General features: G+C 52.5%; 6 protein-coding genes across 6 annotated transcripts; 3 read left to right on the top strand and 3 right to left on the bottom strand.

Annotated features, from left to right (window-relative positions):
- The first annotated feature begins 1886 nt into the window (after positions 1–1886).
- P170DRAFT_434379 (serine/threonine/tyrosine protein kinase MPS1) lies at positions 1887–4866 on the top strand. Its single transcript, XM_024848701.1, has one exon. The coding sequence runs from the start codon at positions 1991–1993 to the stop codon at positions 4541–4543; it is 2553 nt and encodes an 850-aa protein (XP_024707963.1). The 5' UTR covers positions 1887–1990; the 3' UTR covers positions 4544–4866.
- A 255-nt stretch (positions 4867–5121) lies between these two features.
- Positions 5122–6143, top strand: P170DRAFT_434378 (mitochondrial 54S ribosomal protein bL21m). The gene has a single exon (XM_024848700.1). The coding sequence runs from the start codon at positions 5319–5321 to the stop codon at positions 6066–6068; it is 750 nt and encodes a 249-aa protein (XP_024707962.1). The 5' UTR covers positions 5122–5318; the 3' UTR covers positions 6069–6143.
- Positions 6144–6336: 193 nt separating this feature from the next.
- On the bottom strand, positions 6337–8235 carry P170DRAFT_351819 (GMC family oxidoreductase; the record flags this gene model as incomplete). Its single annotated transcript, XM_024843893.1, has 1 exon — positions 6337–8235. One exon carries the CDS (start codon positions 8233–8235, stop codon positions 6337–6339), a length of 1899 nt encoding a protein of 632 aa, XP_024707961.1.
- A 1325-nt stretch (positions 8236–9560) lies between these two features.
- On the top strand, positions 9561–11039 carry P170DRAFT_109435 (sterol desaturase family protein). Its single transcript, XM_024842307.1, has one exon. The coding sequence runs from the start codon at positions 9903–9905 to the stop codon at positions 10947–10949; it is 1047 nt and encodes a 348-aa protein (XP_024707960.1). The 5' UTR covers positions 9561–9902; the 3' UTR covers positions 10950–11039.
- Positions 11040–11052: 13 nt separating this feature from the next.
- dapB (dipeptidyl aminopeptidase dapB) lies at positions 11053–14242 on the bottom strand. Its single transcript, XM_024852109.1, has 3 exons — positions 11635–14242; positions 11312–11581; positions 11053–11241 (listed from the first exon to the last, which is right to left on the bottom strand). The coding sequence occupies exons 1-3, from the start codon at positions 13988–13990 to the stop codon at positions 11123–11125; spliced, it is 2745 nt and encodes a 914-aa protein (XP_024707959.1). The 5' UTR covers positions 13991–14242; the 3' UTR covers positions 11053–11122.
- Positions 14243–14777: 535 nt separating this feature from the next.
- Positions 14778–15467, bottom strand: P170DRAFT_472545 (uncharacterized protein; the record flags this gene model as incomplete). Its single annotated transcript, XM_024852957.1, has 1 exon — positions 14778–15467. The coding sequence occupies one exon, from the start codon at positions 15465–15467 to the stop codon at positions 14778–14780; it is 690 nt and encodes a 229-aa protein (XP_024707958.1).
- Between the last annotated feature and the right edge of the window lie 1009 nt (positions 15468–16476).

Below are 16476 nucleotides of genomic sequence, written 5' to 3'. Positions count from 1 at the left end.
GGAAAAGGAGAGCAGGGTGGGTGGATGCGTCTAATTCACTAGTCGCTTTTAGTCAGGGACGAGCACGGAAGCCATCACGTCCTCGGCCCACCGCACAACAACATTAGACTGGCGGCCTTTTCGAGTCAGTGGTCGTGCCGAGTCACATACCCGCGTCACTAACCTGCATCCAGGACGCTTCCAACCGTCCAGAGTCCAGAATCGAGAGTCCAGACTTCGAGTTTGCCCATGACGATGGTTGCTCGATTGAATAGTTGATATTCAGGTACCGGGGGTAGTGGAGATCACTGCCCGAACAAGCGTTCCTGGTCTAGTTGGCTTGGAGCCATGGTTCCTGCAACTCCACATCCCTCTGGCCTGAGCTGCCGCTCCCACCCAGCGAGATCGCAGTGGCACCCCCTCCAAGGGCAAGAGAAAAAAAATATAATAATTAACTCTTGCAAAGTTGGATCTCGACTCCGAATTGGATGGCGGAGGTTCTGCGATAGATAGCCCTACGGAGAGCGGATTCGTAGCTCGACGCTAGGTCTCAAGATCTCTAATTTGAGAACTCGATTAGCGATGGCAAAAGTAGGAGTGGATTGAAATAGAGTTGGCCAGTGTTTCGGACCACGGATCAAAACATCTCATTGGATGGGCAGAAGAGTCGTCCCCTTAGCCGACTGGAAAATGCGCAGCAGGTCGAAGGAGTCGAAGGACGATGGAAAGGAAGAGAACAGATGGAAGTGGAAGGAGTCGACGGCCCATGTCAGGTGATGTCAGGTGCCAGCGCCGGACTGACATCTGTCGGTGTTTGAGGATGAAGCATACTAATTAGATGGTTGATATCAGATTTATGGCTACTCCGTACAGCGCATTCGCCATCTATCTGAAGTCAACTACCTTTCCTATCGTATGTACCCCGTACGGAGTGTCCTCGTGTACGGAGTATGGCATCCGGATAGACCGGTTAGCCCCCTCAGCGCTACGGAAGTACGCGGGAGAACTTCGGAAGGCCTGGATGCATTTGCCGGTTCCTCTTGGAGAAACCGCGAGAGGTCAAATGCAGAAATAACAGTTTACGGATTAGAAGAACAAAAAACCCTAATCGTTTGTCCTCGTGGGTTACGGACAGTGGGCTTTCAATGGTCTTCAGCCACGGCGGTCCATGTGGCTCCAGCCGATCCAGTTATTAGTATTTGAGATTCTAGGAAGAATCGGAGCAATGCTGTGGAGGGAATTGGGCTTTGTCCGGTTATGCAAAACACAGGACATGGTAACGGAGAATTTTCCGACAGGCTGGCTAGGTTTCCATGTGTTGGACAGAGATCGATCTCTGGGGACGACGTTAGTACTCCATGGGATGCTCCGGAGGGTGCTGGTAAAGATGATCAGTGATGTAACGCCCGAACTTTGTGCGAAATGCTGTAGTAAGTGGTATTTCTCTACCGTGCTCGGTAGTATGCAAAGGCAGGGCAGACATCGAGTATCTTTGTCATTTTTATCTGTCTGGGAGACGTTCGGGTCTATATTTTTAAATATGTACCATTTTATATTGGGTCATCAAACTGACACACCCAGCTGTCAGCAACGGTCATTATATATTTGGGGAGCAAGTAGACCCAGGAGCATGACACACCGATTCCCTCCAGACTGAAAACCATCCGAAACAACCATGTTGGCATCACATAATGCAGTGGAGGGAATTGGCATGACCTGTCAATATCAATGGCAGTTGTTTGTGATATCACGAAGGTGCATCGGGGAGAGACAGACGTGGAGGGGGAATGTTGTTGTCGTCGGGGCGATCGCCGTGGCAACGGGTGCACTCACGTGACGGTCCCGTGCTCCCAGCCACCCGCGATGTTGATTCTTGCCGGGCGAAAACCAACTAACGGCATACAACAATTCGACAACTAACCTCCGACAGCCAGCCTTCCCCTTACCGTTTGGGATTTGGGACCGACGCATTGGCGGACACGTCCATGCGGTCTTTCTCCGAATCGCGATAATGGTGTCTCCCGATTCTTTTTCTGCAGCTTATACTAGCGGCCTGCGTCGACAACCTTCCTCCCGACAAATGTCCCGCGCCTCGTCGATCTCTCGCTCCGGTTCCAGGCGCAATTCCCCCGAGCTCCAGAATTTGGCTGCATATCGAAGCAATGGAGCATCGACCTCGAAGCGCTACTCTGCTGGGGACAGCTCCGATGACGAAGTGCCGGAGCCCAAGTTCAGTGCCTCGGTGAAGGCGCTTCTCGACGAAGACGGCTTGGAAACTTCCCCACGTCTCCGGAATGGCGGTCAGGGACATCGCTACTCGAGCGAACGCGCCGGATCCCCTGTGACAAGTCAAGAAAGGCGATCGCGCACAACATCTCCCCATGATCAATCAAATGGGAGTCCGGCACCCCGAGTCGTACGCATCGCACCCGCCTTGGCCCCCAGCGCCAGGCCTCGAAGGGAAGGTTCACTGTTGTCCAATGCCGAGAACGCAGAACCTGAACCCGAACCAAGAAGTCAATCGGAGGACTTCATCACGCCGGCTCCCAGACATCGCAGCGTGCGCATCAACGGGTCGCGTAGTCAGACACGCTCCCCAGCATCGATATCGCCGTCTCAAAAGAGATCGACGGAAAGGAGCTTCTCGGATGAACAGGGAAGTGCGGAACGGTCAGAAAGCGAGAGTAAAACGAGATATGAAGATGATTACGCACCTCGCATCGGCACGTCATCAGTGCTCCGCACCCGTAACTTGGAGGACTACGGAGCGCAAAGTTCTTTACGCGTCAAAAGAGTCGGAAGACTCACTGGGACATTTCTGAATGGACCAGCGCGGCGCGGCGTTTTGCGACGACAAAGTGAAGAGAACGACGAGCTGCAAAGTTATCTCCCCGAGCACGGAGTCAAGGACTCAGACCTATATCCGAACGACAACAGCGACGAATACAATTACAACTACAAGAATACAGCGAGATCGTCATCACCCAAAGTATCCTGGGCCGACCCCAGCCCGCCGCAGAGGGAGGACGACCACCGACCAGAGCCGATTAGCACCTCATCTGGAAATGCACCTTTCTCCAGATCCTCATCTCCCAAATCATATGGATCGTATTCCAAGGCAACACCAGGGTCATCTTCGGAGATGTCATCCAAGCCCCCGAGCGGGAAGGAAAAGGAACAGCAACAACAGCAGCCTGTCTTCAAGGTTCCTCCGCCGCCCACGTTGCCTGCTGCTCGAGACCAGGAAAATGACCCACCACCAACTTTCAAACGCGTGAAGCCTCAAGGCCTTAACATGCTTGACAAACCCGAGAAGCTCTCCGTTGTATACGGAGAAGATAAGAAAGAAAACATGGAACCCCCGGCGGGAAATTCTCCGCGAAAGATTTTGGCAACCCGGAGCAGCAACACGCCGCATAGGCCGGCACCTCCCCCTCCCAAGATGTCAGTCCTCGAGACAGCTACAGCTGGAGGAGCGGCCACGGCCTCTCATTCTCGCAGGAAACGCAACCAGGTGTCAGTAAACCACAAGCCATTTACGCGGCTGGACTGCATTGGTCGTGGTGGAAGTTCGCGGGTTTACCGTGTCATGGCAGAGAACTACAAGATCTTTGCGCTGAAGCGAGTGAACCTGGAGGATGTGGATCCGGTGACCTTGGCTGGCTACAAGGGCGAGATTGACTTGTTGAAGAAGCTGGAAAACCTGGACCGAGTGGTTCGTCTGTTCGATTGGGAATTGAACTCAGACAAGCACACACTCAGTGTGCTCATGGAAATTGGAGAATCGGATTTGGAAAAGATCCTTACATATCGTCTGAACGCGGAGGATGCCGTGTTTGACACTAATTTCACTCGATACTACTGGAAGGAAATGCTCGAGTGTGTCCAGGCAGTACATAACCACAACATCGTGCACTCGGATCTCAAGCCTGCCAACTTCCTGCTGGTTCAGGGCAGACTCAAATTGATCGACTTTGGAATTGCGAATGCCATTCAGGATAATACGGTCAATGTCCACCGCGAGCAGCAGGTGGGAACCCCCAATTACATGTCACCGGAAGCCCTGATCGATTCAAATGCGTCCCTTGGCCTCCCAGCCAGCGTGGGAAAGGTGATGAAACTTGGTAAACCCAGTGACGTGTGGAGTTTGGGCTGCATACTTTACAAGATGGTTTACGGTCAGCCACCGTTCGCGAAGATCGCCAAGTACTACGAGCGTATCCTGGCGATTCCCAATCCCCATGTCAAAATCGACTTCCCGTCGTACGGCGTGGGAGGAGTGCTGGTTCCGCCAGGGTTGATCAAAACGCTGAAGCGTTGTTTGCAGCGGGACCAGACGCTTCGACCAACAGTCGAAGAGCTCCTCAGCCAAAGGGACCCGTTCTTGTATCCCGATTCACAACTCGAGGGGACCGTCCCGATTACCCAAGATATGCTCAACCGAATTTTGGTCAACGTCGTGAACCACTGCCGCGTTCGGGGCGTACCCAAGGACGAAGATTTGGCTGCATGGCCCGCTGGATTCTTCGCCAAAATCAAAGCGGCCATGGAAGAAAGCTCCTGACGATACTGGACTCGACCATGTTTTCTTTTGTAATATTTTCTTGCTTTAGCCCTTGGTTTATTATGCGTTTGATATCCTGAATGATCCGATGATCCGGCGTTCAATTCCTAACCACCTGGATTGGTCTCCTTTGTGTGCTTATTTTTCTTCGTCCTCTTTTTTTTCAACTTCTTTTCCACTTTGGACCCATACATTTACTCTCTTTTTTTTTGGCTTACCGGATTTGGTGTTTTGTGGACGCGTTTCAGCATTGCATGTAGATGTTTTATACGTCATGGTTGCATTGGAAGCTGCAGTGAGCGGTGGTATCTGTGGATTATATTGGAATATAATAATTATCAAGTACCTCAGTCATGGAGTATGAGTAAACGGTGTATACGACCGCGACACCGAAGATGTGGCTGGAATCGGTCACGTGCTGTGATCCTCAAAGCCTGGAGGGAGTATTCCTTTAAAACGAGATCCTGAATGGCAGTTCATGAGCTGGATTCGCTTTCTGCGAGTTCCTCTCTCTCGAGAAAACCGCCTGTTGCCGTGAGTCTCCGCCTACTACACGCTCAACGCACCGCCAATCCACCAGCCACACCACGTGACCGACCCGCCGGGAATTTCTTCGACTCGGAAACCGCTTCATCTTCACCAGACACGCAACTCTCCCTGTCCTGCGCACCACCGGTTTATCCACCGGTCTCAAGCAGCCGAGGAAGTCAATTCACCCTACCAATTCGTCCAAACCACTTCAAAAAACCCCAAACACCCCAATACCACACCCACCATGTTCTCCCGCGCCGCCGCGCTCCCCAGAGCCTTCGCTCTGCCCATCTCGCAGACCCTCCGAACCGCACCCTCAAGCAGCAGCAGCAGCAGCAGCGTCATCCAACAGGGCATCTTCCGCTCGGTAGCATCCCGCCCCATCACGACGATCGCCTCGAGCACGCCCGAAACGCAGACCCCGAACGCAGCCACAAGCACACCTCCGCCGACGACAAGCAGCTCGCCCACGCAGGCCGTCGAACAGCAAAGCTACACACACCCGGAGTCCAAACAGCCCCTGCCGCCGACGTTCAATGACCCGCTGAAGCTCAGCAAGTCGCTGTACGAGCAGCTCCCCTACCTGACGAGCCAGCGGCCGCACTACGTGACCGCGCACCTGCACGACCGGCCGTATCTCCTCACGGAAGGCGACCAGCTGCGTCTGCCGTTTTTGATGCCCAATGTGAAGACCGGGGATGTGCTGCGGCTCAACCGCGCGAGCGTGCTTGGTTCGCGCGAGTTTACGATGCGCGGTGCGCCGTATCTGGACGAGCGGATGTTTGAGTGTCGGGTCCGGGTGATCGGGACGGAGTCGGAGCCCTTGCGGGTGAAGGAGAAGACGAAGAGGAGGCAGAGACATGTGCGCCGGGTCAAGAGCAAGCATCGTTATACGATCTTGAAGGTCATGAATGTGAAGGTCAAGACGGCGGATGAGTTGTTGGAGGAAGGAGCGGTTGTCGTGGAGGATGCGGAGATGATTAAGAAGGAGTGAAGGAGGATAAAGACGCTTTATTGATTTGAGGGAAAATCTACCATTGAAAAAAAAAAAAAAAAAGGGTTTGGTGTGTCCTCTACTTGGGTTGAGATTTGGCATGTACAGATATAGACTGACTGCATATTGTACTCTATAATTGCAATTTGAACGTTTGATTTTAGCAGCATGGTATGTTTACGGCATGAACTAACGATGTGGTTATGATGGATTCTGCCTATTCGTTCTCGCTAACACAGTGTTCTAAGAAAGCCTCTTCTCATCCAAGCTACTCTTCGTTCAATATCTCATCCGCAATCTTCTCTGCCAAAGCATAGGCCGTTGACTGTGGATGCCCTGGGACCAAGAACGGAAAGGCGCTGGTATCTACGACCCTGAGGCGATGCACGCCATACACCCGGGCCTTGCTGTCGACCACGGCCATGGGATCGCTTTCTTTACCCATCTTGCAAGTGCTGGACGCATGGTAGATCGTCGACAGGGTCTGCTCGATAAAGTCGTGGATCTGCTCGTCAGTTGTGACGTTTTTGCCTGGGTAGTATTCTGGTTCAGCAATCCCCAGGTCCACGAGCTTTCCCCAGATCTCGCGAGAACGCTTGAAACTGAGAATGGCCAACTCGATGTCAGTTGGGTCCACCAAGAAGGCGGGATCAACCACCGGCAGAGTGTTCATGTCCGTGCTATTTAATTTGACGCTGCCTCGGGATTGCGGTGCGACGAGGCCGGCGGCGATCGTGGCGTAATTGTGCCCGTCCGCCGGGTCTAGACCTTGCCTGAAGGAGGAGTCGCCCACGAACGCGTCGAGAGGGAGCCACTCTACCTCTGGCCAATCCTCTGGATAATCCGCAAGCGCCTCGATGGACTCCGCCGATAGCTGCGAGCGATACGGCTCTGGCAGCTTCTCCCAACCATAATAGCTCGGAACAGCGATGGAGAGCCGACCGGAGGCATCCTGCAGATATTGTTGCACGCTGAGTGCCGTAGCGGTTGCATTGTTTGAGAATACGGACGTTGTCTCAAGGTGCACTCGATGGGAGGGCCCAAACATGACGTGGTCTTGCAAATTCTTTCCTACACCGGGCAAGTCGCTGATGCAAGGGATTTCAAATTCGGAAATCTCATCGCATGGCCCGACACCAGAGACCATCAAAAGTTGAGGAGACTGAAAAGCGCCCGTGGAGAGGATGATTTCCTCGCGAGCGCTGAGCGTGAACGAAATCGGCTGCGTTCCGAATGTGCCGGCTGTCGAGACCTGCACGCCTGTGGCGACTTTGTCCGAATCAAAAAGGATCTTCTGTCCTAGGGTGTTCTTGTACACTACCGGTTCAGAACCACTGTTGAGTGCTGTTTGCAGGAAGCTCGACTCGGATGATGATCGATGTGCGTTCTTCGGATTGATGGTTGACGTTCCGAACCCAGAGCCCAGCAGTTTGCCACTGTTGAAGCCATCGATTTGAGGCATGCCTGCTAAATCGAAAGCAAGGCGAAGCCAGCCGGAAAAAGAAGAGACGAAGTTGCTGAAGGAAACTTGAAGAGGGCCTCCGGCTGGATCGAAAGCATCCGGTGCCTGGATAATGGGTGTGTCCGATGCATTTGAGTAGAGCGCTGGGTTTGGGGGCGTATAATGAGTGGACTTTTTAAAATAGGGGAGTATCTTGTCCCAAACAAAGCTCTGATCATCCACTTCGTCAGCCCATTTTTGCATACTTCCAGCCGTAGGTCGTTGATAGAACATATAGTTTCTGGCTGAACTACCCCCGAGAGTCTTGCCTCGCGCATAGTGCAGGACTCGGTTGCCCGCGCCTTGCTGAGGAACGGTATTGATACCCCAATCGACAAGCGGATTGGTGTCCCTGGGGTCAAGTCCCGAGAACAGCGTCCCATATCCGGGAACCACAGAGAAGTTTCCGTTGTCAACCTCATAGAAGCCACCGGCCTCGACAACGGCAACACTCAGGTTGGATTGGCTTAGAGCCAGCCGGCTTGCAATAGTCAACCCAGCCGTGCCACCCCCGACGATTACGTAGTCATAGGTTGCGTTCGCCCCAGGCGTGCCGAAGGAAGATCCAAGAAGAGGACCTCGCTGCCCATAGTCGAAGAGGTCCAGATGGGAGATTGACTGGGCCGCCGCGAAGCCCACCAAACCAGGGATCGGAAGGAAACGCATGACGAAAGGTTATCAGGGTGAATAGCAGCAGGAGACTAGGTGTCGTATATGCTATAAAACCGAGGTAATAAAACGATAACAAATGTCTGCCTCCCCTGCGAATTTCGAGCCAGCGCAAGAGGAATGTTGGGAAGTCAGTCAGCCATGGGCCGGCATTCCCGACATGAAGGAAAGAAAATGAGAGGAAATGGGAACAACCCTTGGGAGGTTGCTCTTGCTATCTGCAGCTGACGGCTTATTGGATTCAATGCAGTAGGCTCATGCATTTTCTTTGCCAATAGTTCCGCGTGGTCGCTTGTTCTTTCCGCATCTCTCGCGAATGAATCAGATTTATTTTCCAGGCCACCGTAAGATCAATAGTGTCCTGCATGCCGCATCAAGACATGGATACTCTATGGGTAATATAATGCAACCCCGCAGCTTTCACGCATGCATGCATGGCTATGATTGACCCAGGCCGAGAGAGCCTGGCATGTCAGTGGGACGTTTTGGTGGTTGATGTACGGAGTATGAGCCAGGCTGATGGCACGACCCCAGAGACCCTTCGGCGACCGAGAGAATGAAGTGGGCAAATTACCAGACGATGAAAAATAATCCCCAAAAAGAGCGATGAGTTAACGAAGGGAGCGACAAACCAAGGGGCGTCTTCATGGGTGGAAGCTCGAGAAAAACATAAGGAATAAGGAAGGACCAAAAGCGCCAGTCAGCAATGAAGCATCACATGATATCCCTGTATTTCCTACAGTCTCGATTCGGTTGTCTTCTTCTCCATCCCAATCATATTTCCTATCCCCTAACACGTCCCAGTACATCATCCAATTATACAGTCTCAAGCACAGCTCCCCTGATCCCAGCTTATTTTCCTTTGGATGTGGGGAGTCCTGCCGAGGCATGATGCGAATACGCCACAATTGCTCGCTGAAGGAACTGTATAGGCCTCGCGCGTGATCAAGACCTCGATCAACCCAGTGTTCATTCTGCATTTATAATCGGCGCAGCTTGCTCTTATAGTCTACAGACGACGCAGATTCCACGAGGTTGCCGAAGCGGCCGACAGCCGAGGAAAAGCGCCCAAATTTGGATCCTCGCCGTCTGGGGATCGAGTGGAGATGATCGACTCGTGCCCTAAACTTGAGGCTATGCCTGCATGGGAAAAGGTTGCGACTGGCCTATGATGTCTCTATCTCTGGCAGCGTCTGCTTGAATGACCTGGAATCAGTCTATACCCTCCTGGGTTATCACTGCGATCTGGGAAACCCGTGGAATCCTCATTCTCGTGTTGACCTATCCTGAATGGCTACGATACGTCAACATTTGTCTGCCTATTGGGTCAGACCCCATAAGCCCTAGGTTTCACATGTTTCAATTTTTGACCAGGCTTAACGTCATGATGCCCGTCTCGTATGGACAATCCGAGCCCGTCCGCAGCCCTAACGACGCCCCGAAAATCGAAGAATTTCCCGTCATTCAGGCACCAGCACCCAAACATTTCGCAATGATCTGCACAACCTCGGTCCATAAAGGCGTGGATGAGAGCATCTCGCCATGAGCCATAGACACAGATGATAGTTATATAAAGTGACTCCCACCTCGGCGATTTTCGATCGATAGAACTTACCACCGGATGCAGACACAATTACAAACAGGCCGGACACGATATCTTCACCATGAGCACCCAACAAAACCCTAAGGACTCGATGAAGTCCACCTGGCGGCGACAAGATCGCTCGCAGTGGAAACTACCGCACCGCATCTTTGAATGGGCCAACGTCTACCACGTCGACTTAGACCGCGAAGTCCCCAAGCACTCGAAGAGCGAGAAGGTGCCCTACGTCCCGGACTGGCATCTTCACCGTTGGATCATCGTCTATGCCGGCATCCCGTTGCTCCTCCATCAGCTCTACGTCTCCCTGACGGGATGGAACTTCGGCCCCGTCGTCGCCTTCCTATACTACTACTACGCCTCGCGGGTGTTCACGTCGCGGGAACTGCGCCAGCTACGCGAGATGGGTCATAAATACGGGTTCCTAGACGGGGACCAACACGAGCGCGACGGGGTGCCAGATGTAGGAGTCGGCAAGGCCCTCACGTCCGTCATGCTGGCAGGGCTCTCGCGGCCCCTTATAATGGTTCTCCTAACGTATCGCGCCACCGATGCCCCCGTGTCCCTGGACTGGAAATACCTCCCCATCGAGATCAGCCTGTACGGAATCGTCCTCGATTTCTGGTTCTACTGGTACCATCGGCTGATGCACGACGTGGGGGGCCTCTGGAAATACCACCGCACCCACCATCTCACAAAGCACCCGAACCCGCTGCTGACGATCTACGCGGACTCCGAGCAGGAGTTCTTCGATATTGCGGGTATCCCTTTGATGACATACGGCACGATGAGGCTGATGGGTCTACCGATGGGATTCTACGAGTGGCATATCTGCCAGCTGTATGTGCTGTTTGCCGAGCTGGCGGGTCACAGCGGTCTTCGGATCCACGCGTCGCCGCCGAATCCCCTGACGTGGCTGATGCGCATGTTTGATGCGGAGCTAGTGATTGAGGATCATGACCTTCATCATCGTAAGGGGTGGAAGAAGAGCCATAACTATGGGAAGCAGACGCGCGTGTGGGATCGGGTGTTTGGAACCTGCAGTCCGAGGATCGAGAGTGCCAAGGAGAATGTCGATTATGAGAACCCGGCACCGATGGGTTTGTTCTAAGCTTGAAGCTTGTTGCGTTCTTCTTTTTGTAAATATTCAAGTGTTTAAAGGTGCTATATAATACTGGGGGAGGTGTGAGATTTCCTTATGAGCGACTATGATCCGCAATTGAATTTCTGAAGAGGTTTATGATTTTAGTTCAATATATATATGAGTGTATCATGATGCCAATCTTAATGCGCAAACACAGGTAATGATCGCTTAATACGCTCCCACATCGACCCGTCGGGAACAGGGTTCGCAATTCGATGCCATTCACCATTGAATGCGTTGATGAGCCAGCTCGATAGACCTATTCGGTAAAAGTGAGCTTCATTTCTTCAAGCGACACCTAAATCTCGAGAGCAGAAGTGGATACTTACGACCATAGACCATAGAATGGGCGTTGTGGAAATTAATGCTGTGATCGGAATCCGGGAAAAAGTGCAGATCATAATTCTGAACGTCAGACAAGTCCAGCTTGTCCAGTAACACGAGGGTGTTTTGAAGATGCACATTGTCATCGGAGGCGCCGTGCATAACGAGGAAGCGCACGGATTGCTCTAATGCAGACATGTCGGTTATGGATGAGTTATCGTAGCCCGAAGGGTTGTTTTGAGGAGTATGCATATAGCGCTCTGTGTAGATGGAGTCTGATAAGTTATGAGTTAGCAAAAGCTCCCTTTGAAAGGAAGGTGAAACGAACCATAGTATCTCCAGTCTGTAACAGGAGCAACAGCTAGACCGTACTGGAATGTCTCTCCAGCATCTTGCTCGAGAGTCTTCAAGGTCATGAAACCGCCGTAACTCCAGCCCCAGATAGCCATACGGGTCTCATCGACATAGGGCTTTTCTGCCCACATCTTCGCCGTCGTGATCTGATCATAGGCTTCGTAATATCCAAGATTTCCCCGGGTGATACACTTGGCTTTTCGACCGATGTACCCAGTGCCCCGTCCGTCGACGGTGACGACGATGTAGCCTAGACTAGACGCAACGTAGGACTGGAAATCAACGGTGAATTTACGGTCCACGGTCTGCGAGCCGGGGCCCCCATAAAGATAGAAAAGTACAGGGTACTTCCTTGCAGGGTTGAAATGTGGCGGACGGCGTTCGACAACTTGAAGGGTGAAGCCATCAATGGTTACGTTCTGGTATATTTTCGTAGGGATCGCAAATGCTTCCACCATACGAGACAGTTCCGGATTCTCCTCGATGGTCTTTTCGAGAATAGGTTGATCCCCTTGGGTGTTGAGTATCGCCTGCCACGGAACCGAAGGTCCCTTGTAGCTAAGCAACGCATAGCCGGACCCATCGGAAAAGGATACACCGAAATACCCCGGTTTCGAGATATCAGTCAAGGGCTGGAGGTTCTTCCCGTCAAGTTGCACTCGATAGACATGGCGCTGGGTCGGAGCTTCCTTCGTCGCAACAAAGTAAACAAGTCCGCGTTTGAGATCCACTGCGGTTGGCGAGTCCACAACCTCCCACTCACCCGTCGTGAGCATGACGGGATCCGGATTGTCAAGGGGTGTAAAGTAGGCAAGATGAACATATCCATCATGGACCACAGCATCGACATACCCGTCCTCCGGTCGCCCATTGCTGGGGTCTGCAGGAATAAAACGGGTAGATTGTGCTGGTTCTATCCACCCACCATCCAGAGCGGCGATATCTTGTTCTCGGACAAGCTTTCCCGTCCGAGTCTTGGTGTCGACCAGGAATACCTTGAGGTAGTCGCTTTCCCGATTGGTGACTTGAATGAGAACTTTCGCCTCGGTAGCCCAAAGCACCTGGAAGATGATCCGGTCGTCATCTTCGAAATCGTCGGCTACCTCAACGGGAAACACCTCATTTTTCTCAACGTCGTAAAATTGCAGGTTAACAACCGGATTCGGGGCCCCAGCCTTGGGATACTTGATCCGGGTAACCTCCGGATACTCCTCCAGCCCTGGAAGAGGTTTCTTCCCTGATGGCCTTGATAAGAAGTACTGGACCGGGAACTCGGGAACAGCAGACTCGTTGGTTCGAAGGAAGGCGATGTATTTCCCATCATTCGACCACCAGGTCACACTGTTTCCCGAAATTACTTCTTCTTCGTAAACCCAATCAGGAACACCATAGAAAAGATCCTTACCGCCGTCCTTCGTGATCGAGGTGACCGACTCCGACGACAGTTTGCGCAAGTACATGTTGTTTTCCCGCACGAAGACCACTGCATCTGAGGTTGGCGACCAACTTGCCAGCTGTACTCGCCCATCAGGTACTTTAGGGTCTAAAGGTTCGGCGGTTTGAGAGTCCACGTCGAAGATCCAGTACTTCCCAATGTACGAATGTCGCCAGTTTTTCTCCCGATCGGACATGAGTAGGACCTTTTTCAGGTTGGGACTCGGCCAGGTCTTATAAGGCACAACGGCGTGTCCACCCACTCGTACAAGTGGTTTCTGCATCAACACCCTGCTCTCTAGCGTATCATCGCCATCCTTGCGGCTGCGAATATCCTCGACCCTCAGGTAACCATTCCCGCCCTCGCCTTGCTCCACCAACAGGCCGTCTTCACCCTCCGGTCCCGCAATCCAGGAGATGGAATGTGACATGGGCGACCACTGGCCCGTGAGAACCTGGTCCAGCGTCACAGGTTTCCCTGCGCTGGTACTGCCCGAATTGGAATCCGGTTCGTGTAGCTGTAGACTGTCGGAAGCGGTCTGGTACTTAGACCGGCCCTGAGTGAGGAAGAGAACAAAAGCCAGCACCCAGCCTCCCACGCAGAGGATTAATAGAGCCCAGAATATCCGCCGGGTACGACTTGAAGTGCTCGGTTTCTTGGACCCCGGTAGGAACGGGTCGTCTGCTGCAGCCTCGCCATCTTCCATATCACAGTATCTAGCTTCCTCCGCCGCACCTAAGTTCTCGTTTGTTGCTGCATTGCGTTTATTCTCGCTCAAGAATGACGACTGAACGGACAGGCCCGAATCGGAGGAGGTTTGGGACGCGGTCGACGCGGTTCTCGGACGAGTCATAGGGAGGAATTCTGTATTCTCATCGGCATCCGGCTTCACCATGATGATTAGAAGGGCATGTAGAGGGTGAATTGGCGACGGTCAGGTATGACGACAGCGCGATATCGGTCACGGTACGGAGCAGGCAGCGCAGATAGTGAACAGCCGAGGCTAGCTGGTTATCAGTGCCACGGTGGAGAGACGCAGGTCGGTGAGATGTGGATCAAGGCTCATGAGCCTCTAGTATATGAATATAAATAGGGAAAGACTGAAGAACGAAGGGCGATGGTCCATGTCGAACCATGGACGTTATAAAGGGAAGCTGGGGAAGTCGTGGAAGGTCGCGACAGGAAAAGGGCGGAGGGCGACGAGGCCTTGGCAGTCAGCCTTATTTTGCGGGCATTATTCACGACTCATTATTGAGCCCCGTTCTCGGCCATCGACCAGTATTTCTATTTCCTTGGTCGTCTGCTGAATCTTAGCGCCATTTAGACGTATCAAGTCGATTGAACTTATACCATAGAACCGGCAGTTTGGTATGCAACAATGCGCAGTCGTTGCCCCCCGACTATCATCGCATCCCTCGGCATGGCTGCCTGGCTCGACGAACCTACGGAGTATATGTTGAATAGGAGACGCAAGCATTTATCCACCACCCCCGAACCTCTGATGACTTTTCCTATTGCTCTCCAAGTTATTATGGCAGTACCAACGCCGGGAAATGCAAACAACCAATTTCAACCCTGTCGCGGAAAACAAGCGACAAAAACCCAAGGGGGAAAACCAATCAACCCAATCCCCAAACGCCCAGGCATTCAATTCGTAAATCATGTTAATCGTCAAATTGTTATCACCAAAACACAGAGTTCCTAAAATATGTTGCTCGCGAGCAGAGGGTGGCCGAATCTATCGCCAGCTGGAAACACTGCCCCCTTAGATGCGACCAGGAGTCTTCATCGAACGTAGATTCCTCCTCGAGTTTCTCATTCAGTCGGGCCACACAACCGTAGAGCCTCTTCATTTGGAGGTAGGTAAGCGAACAGAGCAGACTCATACGTTCCTGACTGGTGGCGGTTGCGTAGTCCCTCTGTAAGAGGGACTGTTGGTCTTGATCGTTCTGTTCCAGCATCTCGTTTAAGAACCCGCGAAACAATTGACACTGGGCTAGGATCTTGTTGCACAGAATGCCGAGAAATTCAGGGGAATGTTCGTGTTCGGAGCATTTTTGACAGAGGCTCATTTTATCAAATAGGCTAATCATGTCCTCGAGGCAGAGCAAACCGGACTCTTTGGTCTCGAACTCGGAGAAGGAGGGGATGCCGGCGATGGTATGGAGAATTTCCATGCCCAGTTGTTTGCATTCGCATAAGTCGAGGCTGCTGCCTCCCGTGAGAGTCCACGCGGAGTCGAAGCTCGGCCTGCGTTCTTCGGTTTTTGGTGTAACTGTTGTATGCCCTGTTGTGCGTCCTGTCGCATGTCCTGTCGCATGATGTCCGGTTTTTTGGATTCGCACAGACCGCCTTAGTCTGCTGAATAGCATTATGTTTGATTTATAGCTGAGCTTGGCCTAGGTTAGGGAAAGATGCCAAAATGAAGACAGGCGGAGTGAGATTAATAAGTCAGATGGGTAGTATGAGTTGGAAGGAAGGGACCCCTCAAGTTAGGCAAAGGTTTTCGTGCCCAAGCCAGGTACTTGTGAGCATGTAGCATTGGCTTGCGATGATGCGAATGTGATGGCAGAATGTGCTGGTAGACGGAATTCCGGGCGCCAGCATCAGAGCGTGGTAGACGGGATTTCGTTGCCAACCAACGCATTCACCCGAACTACTTGTTGCTGGCCCGACTTTGACTTCATTTTCTTCGAGGGAGATTAGTTCCACGCCAGCGACCGAGGAATCTAGGAATGACGGGTGACCAAACCCCGTCGATCAATCCATGTGCTCCCATTTCAGGTTCCTATCATATGATCATTAGTTGAGCAAAATATGACGCGCGACGAGGCCAAAGTCCAGTGTTTCCTCGTACGCAGTAGAATCACTCAGAGTGTCTCCAGATTTGGTGCAAACGAGGTGAACGAGGTGGCCGACGAGGCCAGTAATCTCGACAATCTTTCCTTTCCTACATTTTGTTTGTTTGCTAGTCTGTTTGTCAGTTGTCCGTTGTCAGTGTCTGTTGGGACTCTTTTCTATTTCGGTCCAAAGGGGCGACCAGAGTGGCTATGCTGCTAGTCGGTGCCATCTGGTGTGTTAAATTGCAGCACGACCATCAATAGAATGGGGATTTATTGCAGACGATCGATGGATGAAAGCGGGACAGGTGCAGAGACCATTGTCTGGTGGCTGCCTACTTGGCGCATGTCGAACTGAGCCATATTGGCTCTATTAGAGCGACTTGGCGAGGCCTCATCTTGCGAATGCCAACAATAAATAGTATCGCCGCCGATCCGCTGTCGACCCAGCGGGGCTACAGGGCTGAGCCCCCCTCAGTGGACGCGTCAAGGGGAGGATGGCATGGGGAGAGAAGAGCAGAAAAGGAGGAGTGGCTATCGC

Source organism: Aspergillus steynii (genome assembly GCF_002849105.1).
Source record: "Aspergillus steynii IBT 23096 chromosome Unknown P170scaffold_2, whole genome shotgun sequence".
In the NCBI taxonomy this organism is placed as follows: Eukaryota; Fungi; Ascomycota; class Eurotiomycetes; order Eurotiales; family Aspergillaceae; genus Aspergillus; species Aspergillus steynii.
This window is presented reverse-complemented; position numbering and strand designations above follow the sequence as displayed.